Consider the following 18881-nt stretch of genomic DNA (forward strand, 5'->3'; position numbering starts at 1 on the left):
AATGAATGATGAATGAAAACTTTATTTAACAGATTGCAGAATGGGTACAATACACACAATTGTTAAGGGGATGCAGACAGGGACCGAAACTAGAGAGCGCCACCCGCCATTTGCGTTCAGTTTTTACGTTTGGCGCCTCCCACTGAGACGTCTGAGCGCCGTGTGACGGGCAATCAAATAGTCATGTGAAAACCGAAAATCATGATCCAATTCTTTAGCGGAGTTCTCACTCGCTGTCTCAGCACAGACATGAAGCGCGCACCGCGCACTGCTGCTGCTACCCCCTCCCCACCTGTTTCTGTATGCCTGTATGCCTGCATGTAAACAGAGGCTATTGCCTCCGAGTCACCGTGACATTAGTTAGCACTGCTGCTGCTGCTGCTCCTACCCCTGTATGCCTGCATGTAAACAGAGGCTATTGCCTCACCGTGACGTTAGTCTAGTCAGTGTGGGACCTTCGTGAGATAACGTTAGCTACCGTTACAAAATTACCCAGTCAACTATTCACTTAGTTTAATACATGAGGCATTGTGTAACGTTATCCAGCCGGCTAGCTACGGATAGCTCCCGACATCAACAAATCCTCCAGCAATAGTCCAGTGCATAATACCTCCGTTGGCTAGGTAACTAGTCACTACAAAATGTCGCAGTAAACGAAATAGTTCACTGAGGCGTTGTCCCAACGCCATCCAGCAGTAGCTACAGATAGCTCCTGGCATCAATGTCCTACAACAACAACATGCGTATTCGAGTCCCTGGTTTACATCGCATGAGTGAGGGCTGCTGACTAGGGTCCAGGTGCAGCGCCGGAGAATTCTTTTGCATGCTGAATGTAGCGTTTATGGTCCAGCTGCACCCCCGGAGAATCCTTGCTGGAGCTGGAGGCCACTCGAGTATACACACAGACAGTGGAGCTGTTTGCAGACAGCGAGGTGGCGATGTCTCACAGATAACACAATCACAAGTATGATTATATAATATATATATTTTATAAAAAAAAAATTGGCAGGTAAGAAATATGCTTGGCGGGTAGATTCTTCCCATCTACCCGCCACTGGCCGGTGAGTCAAAAAGTTAATTTCGCTCCCTGGATGCAGACCAGAGAAAGACGTTTGTCTTGTTTACATCAGGGTCCCCCATTTTACATGACACAACATACATGACATTTATGGCATAGGGACATACAGGTATTTAGTACTGTTACATAATTGTGACATACGATATGCAACTATACAGTACTGTTGCCCATAGATTAGGGCCGGGGGCGATATAACGATAAATATCGCGATATATTTTAATAATCGATATCGAAGAAAAAAAATACAGAAAAAAAAATATATATATATTTTTTTGTGACCTGCAACAGGGCAGTTTTAAAACCAGAGACAGTGGACAGACTTGTCTTTCTTGCCTGCAACTTAAAGTAATGGCTTTGCTTGTCCAAATGACAATACTGACCAAATTGAGATTTATTTTTCTCTTGTCCATTTATTTTGTTTGCGTTCTAATTTAAAATACAGTTTGAAACCGTCTGTACACAGTAGGCTATGTGCAGTGGTGCGTTATTGAAATCAACTGGGATTGCACGCACCTAATGGTGCCACGTGCACGCGCGCTCCCGGCGCGTGCGCACGCTCCCACGAATGCCCATAAATGTCCCCTTGCTTGAGCAGCAGACTACAGACAGTTCCTAATTGCCTCTACGAATGGAATGTAACACATGTCATTCACAAAAAGTTAGGTGTGAATGTATCTGAGAACGTATTTAACACACCTGACGACCGGCGCTATTGATATGCAAATAGCGAGTACTTATGTGGGCTTGCACGGAGTGCAACCCCGTCCCATGAACAACGCATGCCTGGCTATGTGTGCTAGCAGAGCTAGACTCCAGTCACGAGTCACGGTGCACATGTGCGGTGGTTTGTCCACCAAAAAAGCGCCAAAAGATAGAAAAGAAACTAGCAGAGCCAGAACTGTTCAACTCCCCTGGAGCCACAGCCAGCAGAGAAGCCGGTTTACTTTCGCTTTTAAACCAGCTGCAGGGGGGGTCAGGTGGCGTAGCGGAGATTGCGTTAGTCACCAACACCGGAGACGCTGGATTCGCCTGTTCGAATCCAGCTCCCGGTGTTGCTATCAGCTTGGCTGGCCTCTCACACTAATACAATTGGCAGTATTAGAGGGTGGGAAAGCTGAAGGGTGGGTCCTGGGCGTTGTGGACAGCGACCCCTACAGTTCGGTCGTGGCGCCTGCTCAGCAAGGGTTGGAACTAAGGAGAGATAGTGTGGCCTCCCACACGCTACACTCTCCCCGGTGAGAACCTGCGCGGCCAGGCTGGCCTGCCGGCAGGCTGCACATGCGTCGGAGGAAAGCATGTGACAGTCTCTCGGACCAACAGTAGGGGAAAGTACGCAACAACCAGGAAGGGTGGGATGGGAGAAAAATAGGGAAAAATAGAGAAAAAAAAAAAAAAAACAGCTGCAGCCTGAGAACTGGAGTGTGAGGGGATGTAACACTAAAGATGGCGGCAACGACAAAGAATTGCTGCAAAATAAAAAAAAAATATCTTTTTTCTTTTACTTATAACAATTTCGATAATTATCGATATCGAGTGATATGATAACATTATCATATCGTTATCGCGATATGATTTTTTGCCATATCGCCCAGCCCTACCATAGATCCTGACAGAGTATATACATATGATGGGGAGGGGACTGTACATTAGGAGGGGGTGGGTGGGTGGGAGAGAGATATACATACGGTGGGGAGAGAATATATACATATGGTGGGGAGGAGACTGTACATTTGGAGGGGGTGGGTGGGTGGGAGAGAAATATACATACGGCGGGGACTGTACATTAGGAGGGGGTGGGTGGAATATACATATGGTGGGGAGGAGACTGTCTATTAGGAGGGGGTGGGGGTGGGGGGGTTTGGACATTTACGGTGGCCAGTTTTGAATTGCAGCCTCCCGTAGGTGCACTTTAAGGGTGCTTTCTCACTCACCATTCGGGTCCGTTCCGTCCTCGTTCCGTCCTTGGGTGCGAACTTCCCCCCTCCCTCTCCCCCCTCTAGTTTGCGTACACACTCAGTCTTGGTGCGCTCTGGGTTTTGTTTACGGTTTGCGTTTTGAGCGTGTAAGCTTGCCGTAGGCGATGATGTCACGCTCGAACGTCAACAGGAAGAGTTTAACATACAGCGGTGGAGACTGGATGCTGATATAAAGAACAAATAACCAATAAATATGAAGTTATATTTGAACCTCTGTTGTCAAGCCTTGTCAATATAACCTACCCCCCTTTTCTCACGAATGGAACTGGTGTCGGGGAGTCCCGCTTTGAGCGTTTTCCAGGGTTAACGCTAGTTAGCAGCTAACGTTAGCCCATCGCTCACGGCAATTATATTGAATGTCATTGATCTACCGGTCGATCACGGCCGACTGGTTGGGCACCACTGGTCTAATAGAAATAAATGCATTCGAACAAGAAACTAATGTATAGTAGACATAGCAATGGCAAAAAAAATTGCCAGGCCTAATGCGAGCCAGGGAAGTCTTGTGCTTTGTAACGTGGCTTCATGTTTTCATGCTTGTTTGGTTGAGGTCTGAACTCGCAAATTGCCCATAAATATCGTTTTTGTGGGTATTGTCCAGTTGTTGCTGTATGTTTTTATCTGCCCAAAATTCAAGCAAGCATGAAAGCATTACAGTAACGACGTTGTGTGTGTCAGCAAGTTGATACAGAAGCCTCTCCCGTGTTTTGGTAGAAGCTCGTACACCACACCCCCCGCTCCCACTGGCGCGCACCCGAGACCACCTATTTCAGCGGTCCAGGTTTGGAGCGTTCTCAGTAGAATGAATGAATGAATGACACAACCTTTTCTGGTGCAATCCGGCTCTGATTCGACCCCGAATGGTGAGTGAGAAAGCACCCTTAGAGCGGTTTTGAATGTGGGTAGGGATTCACATTCCTTTACAGCTTTGGGTAGGGCGTTCCACATTGATGTGGCATAATTGCGAAACGTGTTTAGTACCTTGTTTGAGCCGAATCTGGGTTTTAACATGATTTGTTGAGCTTCCTCTGGTGTTGTGGTCGTGGTATTCACTGACCTTTGGGAAGTATTTTGACATGTACATGGGTACCTTAGTCGTATAGTGTATCTTGTAGACCAGGCCCATTGCAAGTTGCTGTACTCTGTCGTCTACTCTCTAAGCCATCCTAGGTTGTCAAAGTGGGCAGGGGTGAGGTGGGTTCTAGGAGTAAGGTCAAGCAGTAGTCTGACCAGTTTGTTTTGTGATGTTTGTAATCTTGTTTTTAGCGCCTTTGAGGTGCTTTGGTACCATGAGGTGCAAGCTTAGTCGTAGTACCCTTGAATGAGTGCTCCTGCCAGAGTCTTCAGGGTATTCTTGTTCACCAGTAGTAAGGCAAAGATGATTTCTTTAGTTTTCTTGGTGTTCAAATGAAGACCTGCATCAACCAACACACATGGTAGCTGGTTTCATCATTATCTTGAAACAAACCCATGATTTTAGTCTCATCATCAGCCAATTTAATAGTAACATGATCAGATGTGTTGCTTCTACACTCATTTGTATATAGAGGGTAAATCAACCTTGGGAAATAGTGCTCCCTTGTGGAGTCCCAGTACAGAAGACACTGTAATAATAGGAGAAGACGCACTGTAATCGGTCAGTTAGAAAGGACTCTACCCATCTGATGATGTTACTATTTACTCCTAACCACAGTCATCTCTCCCATCAGAATATGGGGTCTGATAGTATTAAATGCTTATGAAATTTGATTTCACAAGGCATGTTTAAACTGGATCAAAAACGACCTCCAGAATCCCACATGATATACTTGTGTGTAGCCTCTCCTGCCTTTCTCTTGTGTTCTTTTCCTCGTTCAGACTCGGTGCAAGGTCTCGCCGTATAACCGCTGACTGGTGAGACCTTATTTCATATGATCTCTCCAAAGTCAGCATGGTGAGAGAGAGGTTTCAGTGTTCTGGTAGAAGCAATGAGGCATTGTCCACAGTTTAGACAAGTCCAAAGCCACAGTCGGACTAGAAAAAACAGTGCAGGGTTCTTAACCAATTCTTAACCGTTCCAAGAACATCCAACACATACCAGTGTAGTATAATGTAGCAGTGTTACTACGGTACACGTTGGGTTTGTGGTTGGAACTGTGTGATCTACTGTATTGTAGTGTGCTATGCTGTATTGTAGTGTGATCAGGGAACAAAATAAGTACCAGCCAACCGCCAATGGCTGGTAAAAAATCTGCCTGGCTGGTAGTTTTTAAAATCTACCAGCCAAATGGCTGGTAAGTCAAAAAGTTAAGTTTGTTCCCTGAGAGCAGAGCTACACAGCAGTGCGCCTATTTTGCGAGCCGAAATACTCTCCCTTTCTCTGTGTGTGCGTGCGTTTGGAAAGACGATGAAGTCACTAGTCAGGACTCAGGAGAGGAGTATATTGTAGTAAACTGAGGATTACTGAGGATGCACAGTCTAGATAATGTTGATATTCAAATATAAAAAGGTTTCGAGAGGAGTGGAAGTTTGAAGACAGACTAGACTACAATATGATGCGGGGGTGGTGAGTTGAAACAGTGTGTGTCCCCGACCCCACTTTTATGTTTCAATAAATTATTTGCATTTAAAACTATTAACGCTGACTCATTCCTTCAGTCCACTCAAAATTATGCTAATATTCCTTATGTTGTTTATGATATTAATTGAAAATAGCATATGAGAGTATTATATAGTAATAATAACACATGGCGATATACTAAAAAGCTATTTTGAATTTTTGGCTGGTAAAAAATCTGCCTGGCTGGTAGTTTTTAAAATCTACCAGCCAAATGGCTGGTAAGTCAAAAAGTTAATTTTGTTCCCTGAGTGTGATCTATTGTATTGTAGTGTGATCTACTGTATTGTAGTGTGATATACTGTATTGTAGTGTGATCTACTGTATTGTAGTGTGATCACTGATCTACTGTATTGTAGTGTGATATGTTATATTGTAGTGTGATATACTGCATTGTAGTGTGATATGTTATATTGTAGTGTGATCTACTGTATTGTAGTGTGATATGTTATATTGTAGTTAGAGCTGCCGCGGTATTGCTGTTTTCCTTACCGCACACATTTGCAAAATATTTCCTACCGCCGCGGTATTACCGCACACACACACACAAAAAAAAAATTTTGAATGCATTTTTTTTGTAGTCTACTCTTTATATAGCATATAGCCTGCCTCTAGTCTAAATGTCTATCTTTAGAGGATGACTTTGCAGCATGGATATTGTTTGGGATTCGGCATGCACGCATTCGTTATTAAAAGTGAAACACGGATTCGAAGTCTCCCCTCGGTGTCGCGCCCGCCGGTTACCCCCCCGACCCTTTCTTCTTATTATTATTATAACGTTACTACTTATGATTACAAAGGTATTCGATTTGTGGCATTAACGTTAGTATAGTTACACGTTCGTATTTACCGGACCACATAGCAAGGCAAGCGTTACTCAATTAATATCTAAGTTCCTTTCTTTGCTCAGAGCGTGCCGAGTTGTACCCATTCTGCGGTCTGTTAATAAAGTTTTCAATCAGACAAGTGTATAGAACGAAGGGCTTTTATTATAACATTTCGTTGCAGTATAATCATTATGCCTCGTTCCCTGAGGAGCGACGGCGTCGGTAATCCACTCCGGTCTCCGGTGGGAGCTAACGTACTATTAGCCGTGTTGTGATGGCTGAGATTCAGGAAGTAAACGCACTGCAAGATGCTCCAAGCATGTGACGCGTATCTCTTCTGACCAATCAGTGGTCTGCAGTGTTTCATGTGACTTTTCTGGTACCCAATAGGGTCGCTTGGAATCTCGACAGAGAAGTAGGGTATATCTGCAGAGCCGCAAGCCCAACGAGAGCGTAATAATAATGATAATGTAACTGAGGGGTACAATTCCCTGACTGTATTACTAGATATGATACTTACTACCACTACCTTTGTACTTAATATTCGGCCACCCAGTACACGGCATAAATATATTATGATGAACACTGTCACGTAGATGAAACGGATCCAACACAAATGTACGAATTAGAAATAGGTCTTTATTTCTACACAGCGATGGTGTGTAGAGCAAGCACTTAATCAAATCAATCACATTTATGAATGGAATTAGTATGCACTTTTATGGCAAGAGTATTCGTCGGTATATCAATAGAGAATGTCCAATCTCTGAAGGCGCAGGTGGTACATATACGACCTGGAATAGTTTAAGGAATAACAGCAATGATACTTTAATGATTATATACTGGATACACTAGAGGGGGTTAATCCGGTCGCTTGTAAGCCGACAGGAGTAGGAAGGGGGGGGGGGTAGAATCCGGCTGCCTCATCCGGCCAAGGGTATCCCAGGTGAACCCACTGTAGTGCCGTTCAATGCGCCGGCGATCCTTGGACCACAGATGAAAGCAGGTGGACTCTTTGTGGGCCGGCTTCCTCCGGTCCACGGAGGAGAGACGTGAAGCGACCTCGTCTTGCAGAGCGTCTCCTCACCTTGCGTCCTCTCCAGGGGGGGGGGTTCCAACACACGGCAGTGTCGGGGGTCTTTATCCATGGAATAATCAAAGTATACAAAGCATAATCCGTGCCTGGGAAGGCGGGCTGTCGTCGGTAGAATAATCCGGTATACAGGTCCACTCGCTCGTCGGCTCTGGGGCTCCTCGGGTGCAGCTTCACGTGGGGTCAACCACCCGGGGTAAGCAGCCAGTTCTCTGCCCGAAACGATGGGGTACTGACTACGGTAGTATTCTCACCGCACGAAGCACTATATATTAACAGACTATTATTAGCTTAATAGACTACGTCCAACTCGACGATATAGTGCCAAATATGACTATTCAAATATTAATATACACGATGTCTCAATACCGATGGTAGGCGAACTTGGCCTTACTCCCACACGTGGCGTCGCGGGGAGGCTTTACGTCTGTGACTCTATTGGAGGGTAAGAAACTGGACTGAAAAGAAAGTCCTACTTTAGTAGCGCAGTATATATACGCACTATGAACAAATAGTCCCATTAGTGGTGCGGTAGCCAGATTCCTACGCGGAACTAGGACTTGTTCGTACATGTGGAGCGGTACGTTTGAACTGGGTCTGAGGGGTATGGCAGCCTGGCACCAAGGTCTCGACCAATAGTAGAATGGAGACTATTATGGGATGTTCAGTAGGCTAGAATGGATATTCAATGCATATTGTACAAGGAATATACAAGGGATATCAGGGAATATTAGAGAATATACAAATACAATTAAATATATATATATAAATAAATATATATATTTGGCTTAATCTGGCCCTTCACAACAGCCACCCCCTGAATAGGTCCCAGACCTAATCAGTTAAACAGAGACAGATTAATCGCGTTGTCTATTTACACATAAGGGTTTGCTGTAGGGGTCAGTCAACTTCACAAAGTCATAGGGTTGTAGGGTCATGGTCATCATCGATTGTGTCTGGGGGTCGAGGCAGTTCGATGAGCCTCGCCACGGGACGGGTGTAAGTGCGACCCTGGACGAGCACTTCAGCTGCTCGGACCTTGCCGTCGGCACCGGTGATCACTTTGCTTACGCGGCCGGCCGGCCACATAGCTCTGGGCAGTGATTGATCAATAATCATGACGACTGTTCCTTCTGTCAAATTGTCTCTCTCCTTTACCCACTTCTGGCGGGTCTGTAGAGACGGTAGGTAGTGCAGTAGGAAACTGTTCCAAAACTTGTCGGCTAATACTTGGCTGTACCTCCACATTCGTCGGCCGTTCGCTTCTTCAGGCCGGTACATTGTCTGGGGTAATGCAGGATCTAGCCGCCCCATCAGGAGTGTGTTGGGGGTAACTGGGTCGATATCCGCCACATCACTGGAGACATATCCGAGGGGCTTCGAGTTAAGTACTCCCTCAATCTCTGTGAGGACTGTCATTAGGACTTCTTCCGCCACAGTCTGGGCCCCAAGTACTGCGTACAGGGCTGTCTTTATGGAGCGCACTTCTCGTTCCCAAGTGCCACCGAAGTGGGGTGCGTTTGGGGGGTTGAATTGGAAATCAACCTGTGCTGGAGCGAGGTGGGTCTTAAGTTCTGGGCCCATAGCTTGGAAGCTCTCTCTCAGCTCTCTTTCGCCGCCTTTGAAGTTTGTCCCATGATCGGACAATAGGGTAGACGGTCTTCCTTTCCGTGATGTGAATCTACGGAAGGCCATAAGGAATGAGTCTGTGCTCATGGTCGGGAGAAGCTCGATGTGTATCGCTCTGGTGGTCATGCATTTGAATACAATACCCCACCGCTTCTCGGTTCCTCTTCCTTTCTTTATGTGCAGCGGGCCAAAGCAGTCCATACCCGTTGAGTGGAATGGCTTGTCACCGATTCGGAGGCGACATGGAGGAAGGTCAGCCATCCTTGGTATGCTGGGCTGCACGCGCCACTTGCGGCAGTCTAGACATGTTCGCTGGAAGCGTCGTACCGCCTCTCTTCCTTGTAGGATCCAGTAACGACGTCTGATTTCCGCGAAGACTCTTTCTGCTCCTGCGTGATGTACATCCTCATCGTATTTCTTTATAATCAGCTCTGTGACCTTGTGTCGGCTGTTCAATACGATCGGGTATTTAATGTCATCCGGTAGATTGGGGGCTCTGCGTAGGCGACCACCCACTCTGATGAGGGTATGAGCGTCGCTCTCGGGGGCCAGATGAATTAATCTGCTGTCGGATGGGACGGGCTTTCCTCCCTGTAGACAGGCCAATTCATCGGGGAACAAGTCTCTCTGGGCTCGCTGCAGTAGAAGCAATTCTGCTTCCTCGTAGTTAGCTGCTGACATATCAGCGGGGGACTTGCACTCCGGGTGGTACCGCAGGAATGTTCTTTGTTGTGCACTCTCTATGGACGTGCAATCGTCTATGTTAGGGTCGGTGGAGGCTACGGTGCTCAATCCACAGAACACAGACTTCTTATTTTCCACCTCCTCTGGACTTGCTTCCCTCGGGATAGGCATGGGCCACTGTCCTTCCGGGAGTCTTAGGAATGCGGGGCCGTCACTGTAGACATTGCGACGGGTGAGGTCATCCAGGGGCATCCCCCGGGTGATGACGTCAGCTGGGTTCTGTTTTGTATCAACGTAGCGCCACTCTGTTTCTCCGGTTAACTCTTCGGTTAAGTCTTGAATCTCGGTGACTCTGACTCCCACGAAGACTTTGTACTTGCATGAGTCCGATTTGATCCAGGCGAGTACCGTCGTGGAATCTGACCACAGGATTGTTCTAGACACCGGTATGGTGAGCTCACGTTGGTTGAGCGTGGCTAGGTGCGGTCCGGCTAGGGCTGCGCAGAGCTCTAGACGTGGGATAGATTGTTGCTTGCGTGGGGCTATTTTCGAGCGGGCGAGGACAAATGCTGTGTAGATCTCTCCCCCCTGGTCTTGGGCCCGCAAGTAGGCTACTGATCCGTATGCGACCTCTGAGGCGTCACTGAAGACGTGTAAGTCCATTTTACATGTCTCTGGCCTCACCGTGGGTGGGAAGTAGCTTCGGCGCATATTAACGCCTGGGAGTGAGTGGAGCTCCATCTCCCACTCTCTCCAGGTGGATGCAAGGTGTGCGGGAATGGGGTCGTCCCAGCCCTGGTCCTTGTCCCACAATGCTCGTACAATCATTTTTGCCCTGGTGGTGTACGGTAGAATACATCCTAGCGGGTCATATTGTCGGGCGAGTGTTGTGTACACACTCCGTCTGGTGGTCGGCGCCGCCGCCGGCCTTCCCTGCTCCGTAGTCAGGGGGTTGTGTCTGTAGTGAAGCGAATCTGTTTTGAATCGCCACACCAATCCCAGGGTCATCTCCTGGGCTTCTCCCGGGATTGTAGCCATCCAGGTCTCGCTGCTGGCTGCCTTGTCCTCGGAGGAGAGGCTGCGCAGTACTTGCGGATCGCTGCTGGCCCACTGCCTGAGATCAAAGCCGCCTTTGATCAATGAGGCGCGGAGTTTAATCAGGAGAGCCTCGGCTTCTTCTTGGGTTGAAAGGCTTTGTAGACAGTTGTCTACGTAGAAGCTGTTCTTTACGCTGTGTCGGACCTCTTCATCCGCTGCTGGGTCCTCTGCTACATGTTTCTGTAGTGCAAATGTAGCACAGCAGGGGCTGCACGTCGTTCCGAAGGGGAGGACTTCCCATTGGTAGATGGCTGGGTGCTCATCTCCTGGCTTCTCTCTCCATAGGAACCGTAACAGGGGCTTGTCCTCCTCTATTAATCTCACCTGCAGGAACATTCCTTTAATGTCCCCGCTGATGGCCACCCTTTCCTGGCGGAAGCGGAGTAGAACGCCGAGTAGGGAGGGGCCGAGTGTGGGACCGGGCAGTAACTCTTTATTCAGATTTTGGGATCCGATCTGGTAGCTGCAGTTAAATACTATGCGGTCTTTACCGTTGTGATGGACCTTGTGGTGAGGCACGTACCACGATTCAGTGGTCTGGTCAGCCTCTTTAATGTCCATCTTTGTGACCCCGCTGTGATGAGCTTCTCAATCTCAGCGCGGTATACACTCTCTTGGGCGGGGTTCTTGGCTAAGCGCCGCTCCGTGTTCAGCAGGTACCGTTCTGTGGCGTCTGTCTTGGCGTGGAAAGTAGGCATTCCTTCTCGCCGCAGGAGTGGCGTGGCGTATCTCAACACGCCGTTGACCGGGACTCTCTTGGTCCCTGTCTCGAGGAGGTGAATGGCGTAAATGTCATCTTTAGAGCGAATGTCTTTCTTTCCGTTCTTAAAGGGCATTTGTTCCAAGGTCCATAGCCGCTCTACGTGTTGCAGGAGTGCGGTTTCTCCCTCTGTGACTCGGGAGTGGAGACATCTAGTGGCTGTACTTCGGTTGAGAGATTTGGCGAGCGGGCCTTGGAGAGTCCATCCCAAACGGGTCTCGACTGCTGCAGGACAGCCTCGGGGTCCGGTATGAACCCGGTCTATCGGGACAATGAGGTCTGCATGGTCGGAGCCTATCAACAGGGTCGGCATAGCATTGTCTATGAGCGGGATCGGTAACTTGCGCAGATGTACATATTTCTCCATCAGCTTGGCGACGGGGTATGTGTACCGCGACAGTCCTATTTCTTGGCTGGTGAAAGCGTCTGTAATCTGGTACCGTCGCTCAGGCTGGCCGCTTGCTGCGATAGAGAATGAGACATTCTCGCCCTTTATCGTCTTCAAATCTCGTCTTATTGTCCGAATTGTCATTTGGGTTTCGCTTCCCCGCAGCCCTAGCTGGGCCGCAGCGGAGGCGAGCAGCAGGGTCTTCTCTGACCCGTCATCGAGGACGGCGTAAGTGTCCAGGACTTTATTCTGGTAGCTTAGTGTCACACGCACTACTTTTAGGAGTACTCGGGCTCCACTGCTGCTGGCGGGATCGATGTACATGACGCTCGCTTTGCGGCTGGATGGTGCGGGTGAAGGGCGCCGTCTGTTACTGTCGTGAAGTATGTCCAGATGGGCTCCATCGCACTTGGTGCACCTTTTCTTTAAGCGGCATTCGGCTGCCATGTGTGAGCGCGCACAGCGAAAACAGCGCTTGTTGGACTTTATCCATTGACCTGCTTCCTCCGCGTTCAGCTTGGGGAAGGAGTCACATTGCGCTAGCCAGTGTTCTTTCTCACAGTAGGGGCACACTATCTTCCACTTCTCCGTTCTGGAGGGGGTACTGTGGCTCCTGCTGCTCGGTACTGACTCCGATTGGTGCATCACGGTCACCGATCTTCTTCCATCATTTAGTCGTCTGGTTCCTTCTCTGGAGCCAGGGGTGCTCCGTCCGAATGTATCTAGCCGTAGGCTGCTGACTTCTCTCGCCAGGAAGTCTGCTAGATCGAGGAGGTTCGGTTCGGGGCCATTCGGGTCTCTGTGGTCTCTCTGCCGCCTAAAGCGCTCCTGACGAGCGGGCGGCAGCTTCTCCAGAATCCTTTCCACATTTGAGTTGGCGTAAAGTTCATGCCTCCCCTTCTCTCTTTGCGCTCCCAACATCCCTACCAGGGACTGCACTCTGATGGACAGGTCGTCCAGTGCTCGATTGTCTATTGCTGGGGGTAAGCGGTCGATGTGTCGGATCTCCTGGATCACGTAATCCCATATGCGCCCATACCTCTGGTCCAATGCTACCAGCGCTGCTGTGTATGGGGTGGTGGAAGTCGCGTAGGCGAGCGCTATATTATGTGCACGGGGCACCTTTAAGTGCTTCAGTAGGATGGCGTATTTGTGGCGTTCATCCAATACATCCACCAACATGGTCTCCAGACACATGCGGAGTTCTGTATACTGGGCCCGGTTCTCTTGGGTGAAGTCGGGTACCATAGGCGTGCCAATGTATGACGCTGACTGTGGATACATCGGCGAGCGTTGGGGGAGAGGCCTCCTAGGCGAGTCTCCTCCCGCTCCTTGGTATGGGCTGGTACCGGCAGTGTACCATGGCCCGCTTGTCCAGGTGCTGTTCCTCGGTGCGGGTCGTGCGTCGTGCTCACCCTTGTATAGAGTCGGGGGTCTGTAGCGCAGCTCCGCGGGAGTATAGCCTGGGCTGTACCGGACCTCCTGGTCCGGTAGAGTACTGTGCTGTCTTCGGGCGTGGTTCTCCTCCTCTTCCTCTTCGTCTTCAGTTAGGTCATCCAGTGCTTGTAGTCTCTGGTTTAGCCTCTCCACAGGATATGCTGCTCCTTCCCGGTTGCTAGGTCTCGCTTGGACCGGTGGGGGGAGGTGGTCTGTGGGGGGTATAGACCTCGTCTGTTGGTCAAGTTCAGGGTTGTTTACTCGGCTAGGGGATGCCGCCCTGGAGGTGTGTCTAGACGAGTTCCTGGAGCCTCTGGCGGAGGGAGAGGGTGTTGTCCGTCTGATCAGCTGTTCTATTAGTTGCGACTGCTGTCTGTCGCGCGCTGCGTCCCGTTGAGCACCGGCTCGTTCTCGGGCCACATTCTCTTCCATCTGAATGCGTCTTATTTCTAGACGTATCTGCTCGTGTTCGCTTCGCTGCTGGATCTGCAGTCGGTCGCGTTCAGCAGCGGCGTTCAGGCTGATGAGGAAGGCCTGCTGTAGGGTCCTCTCTGCCTCGCTGGGAGAAGGCGGTTGTATAGGGGAGCCTTCCCTCGGGGTACTCCTGGCGGAGCCTTGGAGCTCTATCTCCACGGTGCTCTCCCCGTCTTCTTCCGTGCCGAGTTCTCTCTCGGTAGCGTTGTATTCCTCCCGGGACTCATCGGGGACTACTTCTTCAGTACTGGCGGGGTGTGAAGTCATGTCTGGTTCCCACTGGTCCCCACCGTGAACTTGGTCAGTTACATTAGAGCCCGTAGGGGCCTCTATGGTCGGGGTAGTCTGGGCGTTGGGGTTAGACATTAGACTTTCTAGTTTTACCGCGTTTACTGTTAGTAGAAGACTAGGTTGTTGACTGACAGCGTAAGCCTCTAAGTACTGAGGGAGCCGTCGTTCGCGCTGCGGGCGTTGGTTAGGAGGATCGTTTCGTGGAGTGTTCATCATAGGCCATTTCAATATTAATAACACTATATTAATATTACACTGATTACCCTCCGGCTCGAAGGACCAATTGTAACTGAGGGGTACAATTCCCTGACTGTATTACTAGATATGATACTTACTACCACTACCTTTGTACTTAATATTCGGCCACCCAGTACACGGCATAAATATATTATGATGAACACTGTCACGTAGATGAAACGGATCCAACACAAATGTACGAATTAGAAATAGGTCTTTATTTCTACACAGCGATGGTGTGTAGAGCAAGCACTTAATCAAATCAATCACATTTATGAATGGAATTAGTATGCACTTTTATGGCAAGAGTATTCGTCGGTATATCAATAGAGAATGTCCAATCTCTGAAGGCGCAGGTGGTACATATACGACCTGGAATAGTTTAAGGAATAACAGCAATGATACTTTAATGATTATATACTGGATACACTAGAGGGGGTTAATCCGGTCGCTTGTAAGCCGACAGGAGTAGGAAGGGGGGGGGGGTAGAATCCGGCTGCCTCATCCGGCCAAGGGTATCCCAGGTGAACCCACTGTAGTGCCGTTCAATGCGCCGGCGATCCTTGGACCACAGATGAAAGCAGGTGGACTCTTTGTGGGCCGGCTTTCTCCGGTCCACGGAGGAGAGACGTGAAGCGACCTCGTCTTGCAGAGCGTCTCCTCACCTTGCGTCCTCTCCAGGGGGGGGGGTTCCAACACACGGCAGTGTCGGGGGTCTTTATCCATGGAATAATCAAAGTATACAAAGCATAATCCGTGCCTGGGAAGGCGGGCTGTCGTCGGTAGAATAATCCGGTATACAGGTCCACTCGCTCGTCGGCTCTGGGGCTCCTCGGGTGCAGCTTCACGTGGGGTCAACCACCCGGGGTAAGCAGCCAGTTCTCTGCCCGAAACGATGGGGTACTGACTACGGTAGTATTCTCACCGCACGAAGCACTATATATTAACAGACTATTATTAGCTTAATAGACTACGTCCAACTCGACGATATAGTGCCAAATATGACTATTCAAATATTAATATACACGATGTCTCAATACCGATGGTAGGCGAACTTGGCCTTACTCCCACACGTGGCGTCGCGGGGAGGCTTTACGTCTGTGACTCTATTGGAGGGTAAGAAACTGGACTGAAAAGAAAGTCCTACTTTAGTAGCGCAGTATATATACGCACTATGAACAAATAGTCCCATTAGTGGTGCGGTAGCCAGATTCCTACGCGGAACTAGGACTTGTTCGTACATGTGGAGCGGTACGTTTGAACTGGGTCTGAGGGGTATGGCAGCCTGGCACCAAGGTCTCGACCAATAGTAGAATGGAGACTATTATGGGATGTTCAGTAGGCTAGAATGGATATTCAATGCATATTGTACAAGGAATATACAAGGGATATCAGGGAATATTAGAGAATATACAAATACAATTAAATATATATAAATAAATATATATATTTGGCTTAATCTGGCCCTTCACAACAGATAATATAATAAAAAACAGCGGTGATGCCGGTATTCAGCCCAACGCTGCGGTGGGCATGATGTAACAGCGATACCGCGGTAATACCGATACCGCGGCAGCTCTAATTGTAGTGTGATATACTGCATTGTAGTGTGATATACTGTATTGTAGTGTGATATGTTATATTGTAGTGTGATCTACTGTATTGTAGTGTGATATGTTATATTGTAGTGTGATATGTTATATTGTAGTGTGATCTACTGTATTGTAGTGTGTGTGATATACTGTATTGTAGTGTGATATGTTATATTGTAGTGTGATATACTAGTGTGATATGTTATATTGTAGTGTGATATGTTATATTGTAGTGTGATCTACTGTATTGTAGTGTGATATGTTATATTGTAGTGTGATCTACTGTATTGTAGTGTGATATACTGTATTGTAGTGTGATATACTGTATTGTAGTGTGATATGTTATATTGTAGTGTGATATGTTATATTGTAGTGTGATATACTGTATTGTAGTGTGATATACTGTATTGTAGTGTGATATGTTATATTGTAGTGTGATATTATATACTGTATTGTAGTGTGATATGTTATATTGTAGTGTGATATACTGTATTGTAGTGTGATATGTTATATTGTAGTGTGATATACTGTATTGTAGTGTGATCTACTGTATTGTAGTGTGATATGTTATATTGTAGTGTGATCTACTGTATTGTAGTGTGATATGTTATGTACTGTATTGTAGTGTGATCTACTGTATTGTAGACGTACTGTATTGTAGTGTGATCTACTGTATTGTAGTGTGATATCCTACTGTATTGTAGTGTGATATACTGTATTGTAGTGTGATATCCTACTGTATTGTAGTGTGATATACTGTATTGTAGTGTGATGTACTGTATTGTAGTGTGATCTACTGTATTGTAGTGTGATATCCTACTGTATTGTAGTGTGATATACTGTATTGTAGTGTGATATCCTACTGTATTGTAGTCTGACACATTGTAACACTTACACTGAGGTGTGCCTTTTCTTTTTATTATTATTTCTCATAATCTGCCAGTTGTTGTCGTGTTTGCAATGAGAGAGCATAAAGGTGCACTATGCAGTTTGGAGAGAAACATTTGTTTCCATTTGCAGAGCCTGTATGTTCACAAAATATATTTACTATGTAATTGTTCTAATTGTAATTGAGCTTTCACACACCTAAGTTCAAATCAAAAGTGAAATTGTTACTTTTTGTTGCATTTTCTTTATATTGGTTTGGTTATGGTTCACATTGGCAATTGACAAACAAATCAAACTTCCTAAACAAATCAATTTGATCACACAGGTCAGCCAATTATTGGACCATTATTTTGAATCCCATACCTGCCGACAGTATGCTGTGAAAAAGGGGTTTCAAACTTATTTCTGCAGATTTTTTCCTGAAGTGGAACATCGATGTGTTCAGTGTGTTCTATATAACGTCACATGTGTGGTTCCTTGTAATGATTGCGACCCTTCTCTCTTCCAGGTAATGGATGAGACGAAAACGCAGATAGCCTGGCCTTCCAAACTGAAGATTGGGGCCAAGTCCAAAAAAGGTGACCATCTTCTCTTGCTTTACTATGCACGAGCGCACACACACACACACATGCACGCACACACACACACACACACACACACACACACACACACACACACACACACACACACACACACACACACACACACACACACACACACACACACACACACACACACACACACACACACACACGTGCAAATCCAGAGCCTGCAGAATCACCCCAACAACAGCCTGTTCAAGCTGTCAAGCTGTTCAAGGACACTTTAAAGCAGGGGTCTCAAACTCAATTTACCTGGGGGCCGCTGGAGGTAGAGTCTGGGTGAGGCTGGGCCGCATCAAATATTCCACAAAAAAAGGGTTTCAAGTATTCCCAAAAAAAAGTACAACTGATCCAATCTTCTCAATATTTAGCAATAACATTTCAGAACATGAACGGTTCTTCAGAACATAGGCTTCTCAGTGGTGTCAGTGGACTCATCCACATGCAGCTATGGAAATGCACTGTGCATTTTTTTTTATTCTATCACAAAGCTGTTTAATCAAATCACCAGCCAGTATTTCAGTTATTCTGGTTGCTGTGCGATCTGAGGGGGATTTGCTTTTGTTTGCCTTCAAACATGGTCTCCATCACTTCAGTCATACATTATTTTATTATGTATGCATCAGAGAGAGAGAATGGCTTCTTGTGTTTAGCAAACACCCATGCCACCCATGGTTGCTTTTTCTCATTGTGACATAGATTTAACAATAATTCTGCTTGCAGCTTGATATGATGATTTCATTCCATTTATTTGTGTGGTTCTTAGCAGTGAATTTTGAGGGAAGGTTGCATCAAAATAACTGTTTTGTTTCGTAGTGGCGTTTCATATTGCCACTCTTCACAAGAGCTACCATTTCTTGGCATATTAGTCACATTGGTTTGGTGCTGGACTCAGGATGAACGCATATTTTTCAGTCCATTCACCTTTGAATTGCAGTCGACTTTTCTTTTACTGGCCATCTTTGAAGATCCAATATTTTTCTGCTGCCTGCCTGCTGGCGAAACTAGCTACATTTATCTCACAGAGATAAAACTGGGAGCAAGGCTACTGTAGATGCGCTGTCAACTCTCTGCTCTGACTCGGACTGAAAGAGATGACAAGCATTCCGTGAAGACCCGCCCTAATCCCCTACTCTGCCTCTGATTCGCAGACTGTGGGTGGGGGGGGGGGGGGAACTCTGACGGGACGCTGAATGTGATTGGACCAGACCCGTACACAGACACAGACAGT

At 47.3% G+C, this 18881-nt stretch overlaps 1 protein-coding gene across 5 annotated transcripts in view; it reads left to right on the plus strand.

Annotated features, from left to right (window-relative positions):
* bicc1a (BicC family RNA binding protein 1a) overlaps positions 1–18881 on the plus strand; it is a 189579-nt gene that overhangs the window by 84029 nt on the left and 86669 nt on the right. For all 5 annotated transcript variants that reach the window (XM_084321716.1, XM_084321717.1, XM_084321718.1 and 2 more), the window contains exon 3: positions 17557–17626. In XM_084321716.1, coding sequence (XP_084177842.1) covers positions 17557–17626 — 70 coding nt within the window. The remainder of the gene's footprint in view (positions 1–17556; positions 17627–18881) is intronic.

This window comes from Notolepis coatsorum (genome assembly GCF_963971535.1).
Source record: "Notolepis coatsorum genome assembly, chromosome: 9".
NCBI classification, from domain to species: domain Eukaryota; kingdom Metazoa; phylum Chordata; class Actinopteri; order Aulopiformes; family Paralepididae; genus Notolepis; species Notolepis coatsorum.